We start from the raw sequence: 12,728 nt of genomic DNA on the forward strand, positions 1-12,728 counted from the left end.
CCCCCCCCCCCCCCCCCCCAGAATGCCACACAACTGATCATAGAAGCGGCATGTATGGGGCTTTGACCCAGAGTGACCGTTTGCTTCCTTTGTCTTTTGGTAGGCTTGCCTGAGCTCCTTGACTTTCACGTGGCACTGCTGTGTGTCCCTAAGCCTCTGTCCATCATGCCCTGTGCGATTTTTGGCATATATATTAGCATTTCTTCTTTTTGATTGGAGTTCTGCCTGCACAGATTCTTCTCCCCATACAGCAATCCGATCCAGTGTCTCCCATTCGCAAACGAGCTCCAGCATGGAGCGATTCTGGGGGGACTCCATGGTCACCTGTGCTGCTGAGCGCGCCACGCTGACCAAACCGGAAATGAAATTCAAACGTTCCTGGGGATTTTCCTGTGTACCTGGCTAGTGCATCAGAGTTGAAAGTGGTGTCCAGAGCGGTCACATTGGAGCACTCTGGGTTAGCTCCCAGAGGCCAATAACGTCAATTTGCGTCCGCACTACCCCAAATTCAACCCAGTAAGGTCAACTTTAGCGCTACTCCCTTCGCCGGGGAGGAGTACAGAAGTCGATTTTAAGAGCTCTTTAGGTCGACGGAACAGGGTTGCTTGTGTAGACGCATCCATTATAAAATCAACCTAGCGTGGCTAAATTTGACCTAACTCTCTAGTGTAGACCAGGGCCGAGTTGCTAACTGTTGTGAAAAGAAATTGTGAAATCTTGTTGAAGGGCCACAATGAGATCTCTGGCCCCAGCTGCACAGGAAGCAAGTATGGCACAACTGTAGAAACTTGAATTAGTGACTGCAAAGACTGGGAGCCTCACAGACCAAAGATTTTTAAGGTGGCATTTCTAGCAAGCTACAAAAAGCGCAATAAACCCTTTTGCTCTTGGTTTGTAAAGCCCATCTATCAAAATTTCCTGTTAGTGATGGTGTCTATTAGAGACCTGCTGCCATGAATGGAAGTCACTAGTTAATCCAGAAGTAGTAATGTTATCATAAGTGCTGTTTTGAAAACTAATTCAGATTAAAATGTGTTAACATGGCTTAACCAACTGGGGTGGATGGAGCCAAATGGTGTCTAGTCTCAAGCTCCATCCATTCAGCTGGCTAAATCATGCTGATGCAATTTTAAAAACCACTTGCATTCAAATTTCTCTCTGCAGAAATAAGGCTAAAGGCAAGGAAGGGCTTTGCATGTAAGAGCTAGGAGCGATATGTATTCTAGCTAGATAAAGTAAGCTGGGATGTGTGGCTTTTTGTTTTTTTTATGATGCCTCATCCTGGCCTCCCTTATGTTAGAAATCTCCTTGGACAAGTACCTAGATGTGCAAGTTATTAGACAACAATATGTCTAATATGAGCCTCCAGCTAGTTCTTTGTCTCAAATAATTACAAGCACAAGAAAAGAGGCTAGGTTTTGAAAATCTGTAATTGCCTCTTTCTGCTAAAGAAGCTGGAAATGCATAGGTGGCACATTCACCTATGCAAGTTCTTCCACTATGCCATGTACCAACTGATACAGCTTATAGAATGCCTTTTCAGTCCACATTTTCTTTAGTCACTCTGAAGGGCCATAAGTTGGACAACACTGCCTGATCCAGTGGATAGACTTGCTACGTTCTGCACCTCGCTTCCGGTTGGTCTTCATTAAAAGTGGCCCTCATGGTCACAGTGGCTACTCCACCATGTGATGCAAAGTGCCACTGGCATGCCTAGTCAGTAGAACAAGGATAAAACTTTCTCACCTAGAAACTTCTTTACTTAACTACTGTGTTGCTTCTTGCATACATTAAAAGGATTCCTAAAGTATTTTAAAAAGGCTAATAGCCATGACTGCCCTGATGTAACTTGTCTCCTGTACTTTTCTCTGGGGTTGAGGATAATCTGGTTTCATAAACAGTTAGTCATGTAACATGTTAAAGATTCTAAAAATATGGCTTGTTTCAATTTCAGCTCCAAGTCCCACTACGGCTATGCACTACATGTCAATAAAATGTGTAGATGTACGGAAAAACCACCACAAAACCAAGTGGCTAATGCCTTGGGGACCCAACCAGTGTGAGAGGATCCGAGATCTTGACGAGGCAATGAGCAGACAAATAGAAGCCAATGACATTGTGTTTGCTGTTCACATCCCCCTCCCCACCAAGGAGATGAGTCCCTGGTTCCAGTTCATACTTGTTATCCTGCAGCTGGACATTGCGTTCAAGAAAAATAATGAGATAAGTATGTCACTTGTATGTATCCCCCAAAATGCTTGATCAGTACAACAAAACGTTGACCATAGAATGAATGTGTGCGTGTGTATGGGTGGGGGGTTAAATCTCTTAAAATAGTTAAATAAAATGTATTTTAATTGTCTCTATAGACAAAGTTGAGCTAGCTGGGGTACGTGCTAACAGTGAGAACGTATAAACACTGTTCCCTTTTGAAACCATCATCTTAAGGAGAATTTTAATGTCCTGAAGGTCTGTCAATTTATGGATTATTTACAGTGTATAAAATGTATTTAATCATAGAAAAATCAAAATATCCCCCAACAATACAAAAGGGAGTAACCCTGGTAAGAGCAATGTCTTCTCCAAATCCCCGTTTGCCAGATCCTACTATGTAACAAGCTGTTTGGGCTTTAATACTGCTCCCACTGAAGTCCACTGGCAACAATCCACTGACTTAGTGGAACTAGGATTTGAACCATAAAACAAAGCTCACTAGTTGAGGTCCACTATCTCCCTCTGCATGGGAGAAAGTGTGTGGTGTTTTTTTTTTTTTTTTAAAGTTCCAGAAACTATACTGGGGTAGTGATGCTAACAAGATGGTGACATTTTAATCTGACGTGCAGCATTTTACAGGATGGGCTATTAAGCAGTATGCTAGTGCTGGAATGGTCAGTGGAAAGAATAGTCAGTTAGTTATTTAAAATTTTGTGTGAGCTAGGGAGGCCCCTTCTCCTTGAAAAATAAATTGTGGGGAAGGGACAGCTCTAGCATGTTAAAGGAAGGAAAGCTAGCATAAGGAACTCTCTTCTTCTTCTTCTTCTCCCTCCCAACAAAGAATGCTGAAGCATAATTCTGATCTGCAATCAGAAATGGCCTTTTTCTTTACTCCCTCACCCTCCAAACCTCAGTTTTGCGAGCACAAATATGGAGTGGACTCTTTCATATGATTGAACGTCACCTTGAGATCACTCAACAAGAGTAAGATTAAAACAGAAATGAACATGAATCTATCCTCTCCTTTCTGTTACTGGATGTAGTAGCCTTACACTTTTGGATGATAACCAGGAATGGCCCCACCTATAAGGGCTCATTCTGAAAGACTTCGCAATGGTAAAATGCATGATTGATTTCCATTATGACACCGTTTGGAAGTCACTCCTCTAAGATCCATGTCCCAAATTATTATGTAGTGTTATTACAAATTAATCAGCAGTACTCCTAACCAAGCTAAAATCAACTGTATTAAATCTACACTTTTTTTCTTTTAGTGAGCACATATCCCTTGCATTTATAAAGTAGCTTTTCAAGGCTACTGAAATCTGCATAGGCACCATCAGAAAACCAGAGAAAGATAAGGGGGATGTTCATCTGTACTCAGCAGTGACCCTGTAACTTTATGATGCTTGCTTAAACTGGTTTTCAGTTTTCACTGCAAAAGCCAGGACCTCTTTTCACTAGTGGTCTGCAAGCTGTTTGAGCTGAACAAAAGTGTATTTGCAATAATTCTTTGTACTCAAATTTTCTAGCAGAGTTGGATTATTTTGAGGAATCTGATATTAGGGTTCTGGGAGGGAGTATGTATACAATATTTGCCTGGTGGGGGTGGGGCTCCAGTGACAAGGTTGCAGTGACTCATGTTGTTTTTGATGTAGGCTTTTCCTCTGACCAGTTCAAGTTCTAAATTTTGCCACTTGAGCCACAGGGCAAGGATAATGGGAGACTGTCATAGTTCTACCACAGTTTAATTAGTATTACTCTGCTTGCTCACTAGGCATCACTGACTAGAATACCACGAGTCAGGCATGTATGTCAGTCAAACAACTTCAGAACTTGGTCATTGACTAAACAGGGGCTTTCCTGTGGTAGAATGAAATGCTGGTCATGACACTGTGGCCCCAAGTGGACTCTGTGTAAGATGGCTTATTTTTCTCAAAGCAACACAAACTGGGTAGCCCTAAAATATGCCTTCAGGAATGCTGGTATTACACCCTTTGGAAGAAAGGAAGGCCTTATTCATGCACATCTTTATAAATGTGTTTTAGGTCTTTGATAAGGATCCAGATACTTAGAAAAAGCAGTTTGCTCTTATGTCTGTCAACTCACATGGAAAGCTGCCTGAGCTTGGCTTTTCTCTAAAAAAGGCTAATTTCTGGGTCTAAACAGACTATTCCTTTTAATGCAATGTTTACTCAAATACTGAAAACAACAAATGCTCTTGCTCAGTTTGACTGTTCTGCAAAAGATGGGGAGCATGGAGAAATCTGCCAAAGAAGTCTGAACTGGTTAAAATGGTCTGTATTTGGCTACTGAAATACGCCATGCATATTTCATTTAATTGGTCAAGCAGGTAACGACTGCAAATAGAATTCCAGTCTTATCTTAGTGCAATAAGTCTCATTCACATAAGCTGTATGAAACAAATGCTCTGTGTGAATAACATTGGCCAGTCTCCATCAATAACACAGCTGTTGAAAGAGCTTAGTTACCAGGACGATGGATGGCACTCTCTGAGGGAATGTTTGTATGCAGTAATCTGACATTTAGCTGGCTGCCAGCAACCTTGAAAGTGAGGTAGAATTAGGGGGGGAGCATTGGTGGTGATCTGGTTTCTGACCACAAGAAATCGCTTGTTTAAGAGTCAGCACAAAAGGCTTCTTTTGAAACTTGAAGTGTTACTCTATTACTGTGCAATTAGATCTTATTCCTGTCATTGAGTTGGAGAACACTGGAAACTTTTTTTTTGGAATGGGTAAAATGCCACTCAGCTCATCAGTGCTCATTCCACCATATAACACCTGGTTTCAAACCAACTGTTTCTTGGCTGACCTACAGTACATATGCCTCAACTTAGCCCAGCCATTGCCTGCACTTATGCACTTCTAAACTTTCATGTATTCTGGCCTTTTGATCCTTCGGCAGTAACTTTGCCTTCAGCAGGTAATATTCCAAGTTGGATACACTTCCAACAATGACTTAAATCCTCTTTTACTTGCTTAATAGATTTGCATTAGATTCTATCTGTTGTTCTCGTAATTTAAGTCCTTCAACTTAAGTTTCCAATCCTCAGTCCTCTCTAGTCTTAAGTAATAGAAATAACTGCCTGCACATCTTGCCGCCACCACCACATTGGTTATAGCTGAATGCTTCATGAAGGAGAGGTAATGTGCTGTATCACTGGACACAGTATTTTTTTTTTTTTTTTTTTTTTTTTTTTTTTTTTGTCTGCTGTACCACCTTGGACATAGGACTTTCTTGTTTATCAAGCTTCACCTCTTGTACATTACCTGGAAGACTGGACCATTGTACACTGATCTGTAATAATGAACATTAGCACTCCTCCTCAGACTGCTTTATATTTAACCTCTTATGCAGAGAACTGATTTACTTCTATTCACACTTAGTGAACTTGGACTTGGTTTTATTCCCAACTCCTGCTGTAAACTTGGCCAAGTCACTTGACATCTCTGCCTCCATTTCAACGTGTATAAAATGAGGAAAATATTTGAAATCTGTATATGACGTGCTTTATAAGCAGGAGGTGGTGGCAGCAGCATTTTATTACACGGAAAATCAATGGCGTGACTTTACCTATAACATTCCCTAAGTGTCTTGTGAAGGGCTTAAACCACTTTCAGCCTAATTTTAAAAAAAAAAAAAAAAAAATTGGGGGTGGGGGGGGAGGATGAGGAGACACATTTTAAGTGAATCTTAAAAATCCTAATAGATGCGAATAACTTAAGTTTCCAGTATTGTCAGCATGGAGGAAAAGATTACCATCACCACTTCTTTTTTTCTGAAGGAGATCACACCATAGCCCGTCTAGCCCTGTATGCTCCTACTGAGATTTGTATGAGCTGGCCCTTTTCTCTTCCTAGGTTGGCTGGCTTGTACTTCCATCCTTTGTTAGCTGTCTGCTAATGCAAAAACTGACAGTTTTTCCTAGTTGCTAGTGTCTTTCCAGGTTGTTCTATTAGTATGCAGCTGGCACAGACCTGTCATTCTGTGAAATGACTTCCCTATTTTTAGACTGTTTTTTGTGAGTGAAGATATCTGTACTAACAGTTTAAAGGGAATTGGGTGAAAGCTCATAGCCTTTGAATCTCTAGCCTCAAAATCCCAGACATCTTGAGCTGTGACATGGGGAATGCAAGGAGAGCTAAATCGTCTTTCTTTAGGGCTCTTGTAGTTGTGACCTGAGTTACCTTATGGATGTCCATGAAACTGTCATGGAGAAGTCTGTGACTGGTTGGAAGCCTTAGGAGAACGTGTGTACCAGGAGACAATCCTCCTTGGCACACTGCCTACTGTATAAACAAGTTTATTTTCTCATTTAGAGAGTGTTTCAAAATAATCCAGTGGGGCAGGTGAGATTATTATTCACCACCTCTTGGTATTGACAACTGAGGTGCTATATGAGGATGTGAAATCTGAAATCTCCATTATCCATACAGCATCCTGTTACGTTGACAATGGAATTGCATAGCCACCTTTTTTGTGCACAAGTGTCCTGTGCATCTATGGAAGGTTCATCTAGTCTGAGCATGCAGTGGGGGAAGTGGAAGGGAAACCCTCGCAACTACACATGCTTAATCTGAATCTTAACTATATACGGTAGCCTGTTATAGGTGCCTGGCCAGTCTCCTGTTTTGACACTAAAGGAGGTGGCGGATACCATGTTTGTGTGTGACCCCACCCACCTCAGTTTTTTGCAGCCATACATGGTTCTGAAAACTGGAGAGTTCTATGCAACATGGAGAAACTGAATAACTAACTCCCTGAACATTGATATTTTGACAAGCTGAATATATTTATGGGTACTCAGCAGCACCTTGTGTGTGTGTGTGTGTGTGTGTGTGTGTGTGTGTGTGTCTCTCTCTCTCTCTCCCGCTGAATAAGAAATCTCTCCTGGTGTCTCTCTCTCTACCTCCAGTATGAAGAAGATACTACCCCGTCTTCCACTCCTCTCTACCTTTCCCTTCCGATACATGACTCTTTTTAATTCCCTTTTATAAGAAGGATGTGTGGCTGCCTCTCCAAAGCCTTGAAGGTGTTGCCTATTATCCTGGTTCTGAATATGTTTTGGGGGATGGGCTCCTTATTGTCATCCCTAAAAGTACCTGGCGCTATCTTGAATGGGCTCTATTCCCATCCTGCAGCTGTCTGAGCCCAAAGAGCACTCCATGTGGATCTGGAGTGGGGGCACCCAAAAGCCAGGAGTAGAGAAGACAAAAGACCACCAGAAGATGAGCCCTTCATGGAATATGAGAGGGCCAGTTGGGTGAGACCTTTTTGTTTAGAGGTCTTAATATTTCTTGTGACTTCATCTGCAAGGTCCCTACCCTCTATATTTAAATCCCTCCTTGAAGACTCAATTTTTTGCCATGCTAAATTCCTCATAGGCAACTAACTTATACCAACTAACCAAAGAAACACAATTTTGACTACCTTTGTACGTTGTATCTTTTTCCAGTGCCCCTTTCTCAGTTCACCTCTCTAACTTAAAGTATAAGTTCCTCAGGACCGATATTGTGCCTTCTTTCTGTTTAGAAAGCACATACTGTGTATTGGGCGCTACAAGAAGCGAGTAATATGTTGATGGGGAGTCTTTGTTCATTCCTCCAATGATCTGTCTTGTTGACTATTGAGACCTGTGTCTGACATCCAGTTTTAAAACCATTCCCTTGTCTTGTGGCCAAACATAGTGTGGTGTCTGCTTTTGCTCCAATTTCCACACCATGCTACAGTATGTTAACTATATACATGGTTCCTGTTTTTTGTTTTGGGTTTTTTTATCTGCAAGAACATCAGGAATGTTATCCAGTTGAACAAAAAGTATGAAAGAACAGTTAACTGTCTAAGGGTGTTAGTATAGCCAATACAGGTAGAGTTACAAACCTTTCACGGTTAAAGTAGCAGAAATTTAATTTTTTTTCTCCCCCAAAAATAGCTGGTTTCAGTGAAAGGAGTCATTAGTGCACTCAGGTGGGGAATCCAAGTCTTTTTTTCTTTATACTGTATTGGTGTGTAAGAACCTTTCTGTTCTTGTCAATTTTGAAGGGACACTTCAGTCAGGTTGCATCTCTGATGGGTGGAGTAATCCCAGACTATTGCTTAATAAAACTCTGAAAACTTGAAAAGTCAAATATATTCTGGATTTTACTTCTTTGGCATTTTTCTTGGCTTGGACAAAAATATACTAGTTTTTTGCTTTCTGGTTTTCATGACCAGTGATAGTGCAGCAGTGTTTTAGTGTTTAAAAACCACTTCAGTTCCAGTGGGAACAGTTTGCAAAAATGAAGTCCTGAATAGTCCCGTTTTTATAGTTTTGTAAAATGGGGTGTGTGGGTGGGCTTTTGGGGCCCAGTTTGACTGGACTATTTAGCCATTATTTGCTGAAACGCTAAAACAGTGGACCTGAGCTCGTGTATTCATATTTCAAGGAAGCTTAACTAATGCAAAGATGGCTCTGGGGTATCAGAACTCCTGATCAATCTGGAAGACACAGATCACACATGCGACAAAAACAGCTCAGAAAAAACCATGTTGGCGTCCACATTAAAGCTTGAGAGAGCCACCTCCAAACACACTATAAATAGCAAGTCTAAACCACAAACCCATCCACACCCCTTCCCAGCATTCTGTATGAGTGTACCATTACATAATCCCAACAAAAACATAACTCTGAAAAAGATGACACATGCGTAGGCCAAGCAGAGCTTCAAGAATCTGTTCTTATTCTGTTGTAGATTTGAAATATCATCCTTTGTAAACTGTAAAGGCCAGTTTCTCAAAAGAGCACAGCATCCATGGTTGGGGCCAGAGATTCAAAAGAATAGGTTGAGTGCAGAGTTCCTTGTCAATCTGCTCCCATGTGAACTATATAAGTGAGGTGGGATTAGGTGGATTTTTGTTTTGAGATCCCTTTTGCACAACATCTCTGTTCATGGTTTGTATATAAATGGCCTTTCTAAACCTCTTCAATGGGGTAGACTAGATGGAATGCATATGGCAACTTATCACGTGGTGAGATTTCTGATCTGGTCTGTTGGCAACCATGCCACCTTCCACTTCTAGGGAATTTCAAAGCAGATGCTGTTTGTGGTAACCTGTACTTTGAACTACTACTGCTCCAGGCCTGTGCACTTTCTGCATCTGCTTCGAAGTGTGCAGTGAAGAAAGATTATCTTCTGAGAAAGACATTAGAAATGATGAAAATGGACACGAAAAGAATAACAGTGGGAGAAAAGCAGAAGAGAATGTCCATTTAAGGTGGCTTTTTTTTTTTTAACATGTTCTATCTTACAATACTTAATATAAGCTCCTGCACACACAGGAAGTGGGGTAGGGCCCGTTATTGAGTGAGTTCTGATTTCATCGATCACTATAATACAAATTCAATTGCGGTCATGGAGTCATGAGGCAGCAGAGCCTTGACATAGGATGCTGGATCATGTGTGTGCCCTAGGACCGGTGTTACATAAGACTACAAGTTAGCAAGAATAGAAAAGAATACCCAACACTCATGACCAATAAAGATTGGTCACCCTGGACTTCTAGGACTCCTACTGGAGAACAGATAAACATCCTATAGAGGGTAAATATCCATATGAGTCGGAATGGAGGGATTTCTATCACCATATGTAAATCAGTTTATCCTTTATATGTTCTGAAATATTTATTCTTGCACCTTTTTTGTTGCATACTGCTCCTTTCATAATAAGCTTGGTTGTTACTCTTGCAGAAGACAATGCAGAAGTTACGCTTGATGTGTCCTTGGCCTATCGTGATGACATGTTCAGTGAATGGAAAGAAATGGCACATGCGATAGAGACCCGAAAGCTAAAATGTTCTTTTGCCTCTCCAAAAGTAGGTATTGCTGGTTTCTATGAGTTCTTTGCAACTGGACACAATTCTAACAGCTTTCAGCATTACCAGGTTTCTGTTGGGTGTACAGTAAGTGGATGGGAGTTGCAGAGGGGAATGGTGCCAATAAAATCGGATTTCAAAGATTCCAAGGCAAGAGTGACTGTGTGTGTTCTCTAAGGAATGAAATTGGGATCCCAAGTCGTCACTAATCCTGGGGTCTACATTGATTTGTAATGCGTTTTTAAGTCTATTTTAAGAAATAATGGTGGTGGTTGATTTTGTTTAAATCACTATGTTCTGGAAGGAAAAAGTGTCATGAACAAAATTTTGTTTGGGGGGGAGGGGGGAGATTCCTACTACAATAAGGAGTTGTGGACACGACTAACAATTGTGACTTGGTCGGTTGCGTGAGTGGGTACCTGAGGTTGAGTAATAGTAGGGGAGGTGGGAAGGAGAAGGAAAGGTAACTTTTTTTTCCATTTTGTGATTCTAGTATTTGGGGGAAGATAACTGTGACTCCAGCTCTTTGTGCTCCTGGTGAGGAGTCTGAAAAGGCATTTCCTGCAGCAAATCACATCCATGGTGGTGGTTGAATTCGTGTACGAGAGTCCTGTTTGGGACCGGGGCCCCACTGTGCTGGGTGCTGTACAAACACAAAACAAAAAGTTAATCCCTGCCTCAGTTCACAGCCCTGTAAGACCAGAAATAATTGGTAGATGTAACAGACGGATGGGGGAAGCACCAGGAAATAATGAGATAGTATTAACATGATCGGCAGTGGTGTTGTACCAGCTGACTGTCCATTGTCAAGTTGGGTGGTGGTTTTGGAGGTTGTGGGTATGAGTAGGCTTGATGGCAAAGGAGAGCTTTAACTAAGAATTTGAAAGAGATCAATGAGGTAGCTTTGCAGGTGTTTGTAGGGAACTATTTCCAGGAGTAAGAAGCAGTGTGGGGAGAAAGCATGAAGGTGTTCATTCAAAAACTGAACACATGGGCATCAAAAGCTGGCAATTGGCAGAATTGACTAGGAAAGTGAAGACAAGTACTCTTGCGTTTGATGCATGGAAAAGGAGCAGCCAGCGAGGGATGCAAATACTGGGTGATTTGGACAAAATGATGAGTCAGGAAAATGACCTTTGCAGCAGTGTTTTTTGAATGGATATAAGTGGGGCAAGATTGGCCTTGACAAATGCAGTGGAGAGGGTGTTTGAAGATCTGGACAAGAATCTTAGATGTGCGGATGGAGAGGCTGTATCTTCAAGATATTACACAGGAAGAACTGACAAAACGTAGCCTGGATGTGAGGATGTGTGTTTATCTAGAGTGCTTAACTCTGTGTTGGTCATGTTGAGCTTAAGCTGACAGCTGGAAGTCCAATGAGGATATGTCTGAAAGAGAGGCTAAGATTTTACTCTCTAAAATAGAGAGAGCAGCAGCAAAGAAATGATGGTGGCAATCTCACTCATTCACAAATGCAAGTTCCAAGAGGCAAGATATAGAGGGAAAAGACCTGGGCAAAGCCCTGTGGGACCTGCCCACCCTCCCTCCCTCCTCCTGAAGTTGGAAAAGGATCTTTCAAATGACATGCAGAAGGCTGATCGGAGAGAGGGAGAACCTGGAAAGGACGGAGTCACAAGACAGGACAACAACTTCAGCATAGCTAACCATGCTGCTCCTCTTGAAGGTGGCCAATGGGTCAAGGAGACTGAGAATGGAGAATCAGTTCTAATTCGGGTAGGAAGAGGTCATTAGAGGACTGAGAGCTGTTTCAGTGAAGTGCAAGTGGTGGAAGCTTTCTTGGAGAAGTTCTAGAATGGAATTGGAAGAGACACTCCCTGCAGGGCTTGTAGACAGCACATCTGATTGATGAGCTTGGGGATGAAGGGGGTGGATGAAGTAGGAGCTGGAGAGGCAAGTGGGGTCAAGGATATTTTTGAAGATGGGAGAGACTAAAGTATGCTTGTATTGTGAGAGGAAAGAGCCAGAGGAGAGCGAGAGGTTAAGGAGAAGGGTAAAGAATGACTGCGGGGCAGAGATTGAGGATGTTGAGGGATTGTATTGAGTTTATATTTAATGGCCACTTTGCATATATAAGCAGGAATAATGCATAAAATAACTGTATTTAAGTAAAAGTGGTAAATATCAGGGTCGATAAAATTTTTTGAAAAAATCAAACTTTTTTAAATCTGTTTTTAAAACGAAATCTGAATTTAATACAAAATACGTTTTAAGGCTAAACTATTATTTAAATATGCTGAATCCCTGATGGAACCTCCATCTAAAACTCTGAGTTAGTCTTCTTTTCTATATGAAGGATATTTTTCCCCAATTCTAACTTTCGAGGTAGTTTTTTATAAATGTGGCACAAACAGATCATGTACTGTATTAAGGGCGTGATCCTGTGGAGGACTCTGGGGCTGCGTTATTGTGCACAAGGCAAAGTCATCGCAGGCATTGGGACCTGGCCTCTGATTCCAGGAAACACCATCATATATCCTCTCATCAGGATCATTCAATGAGCCCATCTAGTTTCTCATGAAGCTGTAACAAGCTGAACAAAAATTCAAGTGTGTAGCTTTGTCACAGTCAATGCTGCAAACATCGCAAAGATAAGATAGCAAAGGGAACCTGAAACTTGACAT

At 41.5% G+C, this 12,728-nt stretch overlaps 1 protein-coding gene across 1 annotated transcript in view; it reads left to right on the top strand.

The window, feature by feature from the left end:
- Positions 1 to 12,728, top strand: part of LOC112115958 (protein wntless homolog) — a 54,612-nt gene that overhangs the window by 26,853 nt on the left and 15,031 nt on the right. The window contains exons 2-3 of the mRNA XM_024213203.3: positions 1,955 to 2,227; positions 9,962 to 10,086. Coding sequence (XP_024068971.1) covers positions 1,955 to 2,227; positions 9,962 to 10,086 — 398 coding nt within the window. The remainder of the gene's footprint in view (positions 1 to 1,954; positions 2,228 to 9,961; positions 10,087 to 12,728) is intronic.

This window comes from Terrapene carolina, unplaced genomic scaffold, assembly GCF_002925995.2.
Source record: "Terrapene carolina triunguis isolate 2854851 unplaced genomic scaffold, T_m_triunguis-2.0 Scaffold210, whole genome shotgun sequence".
NCBI classification, from domain to species: Eukaryota; Metazoa; Chordata; order Testudines; family Emydidae; genus Terrapene; species Terrapene triunguis.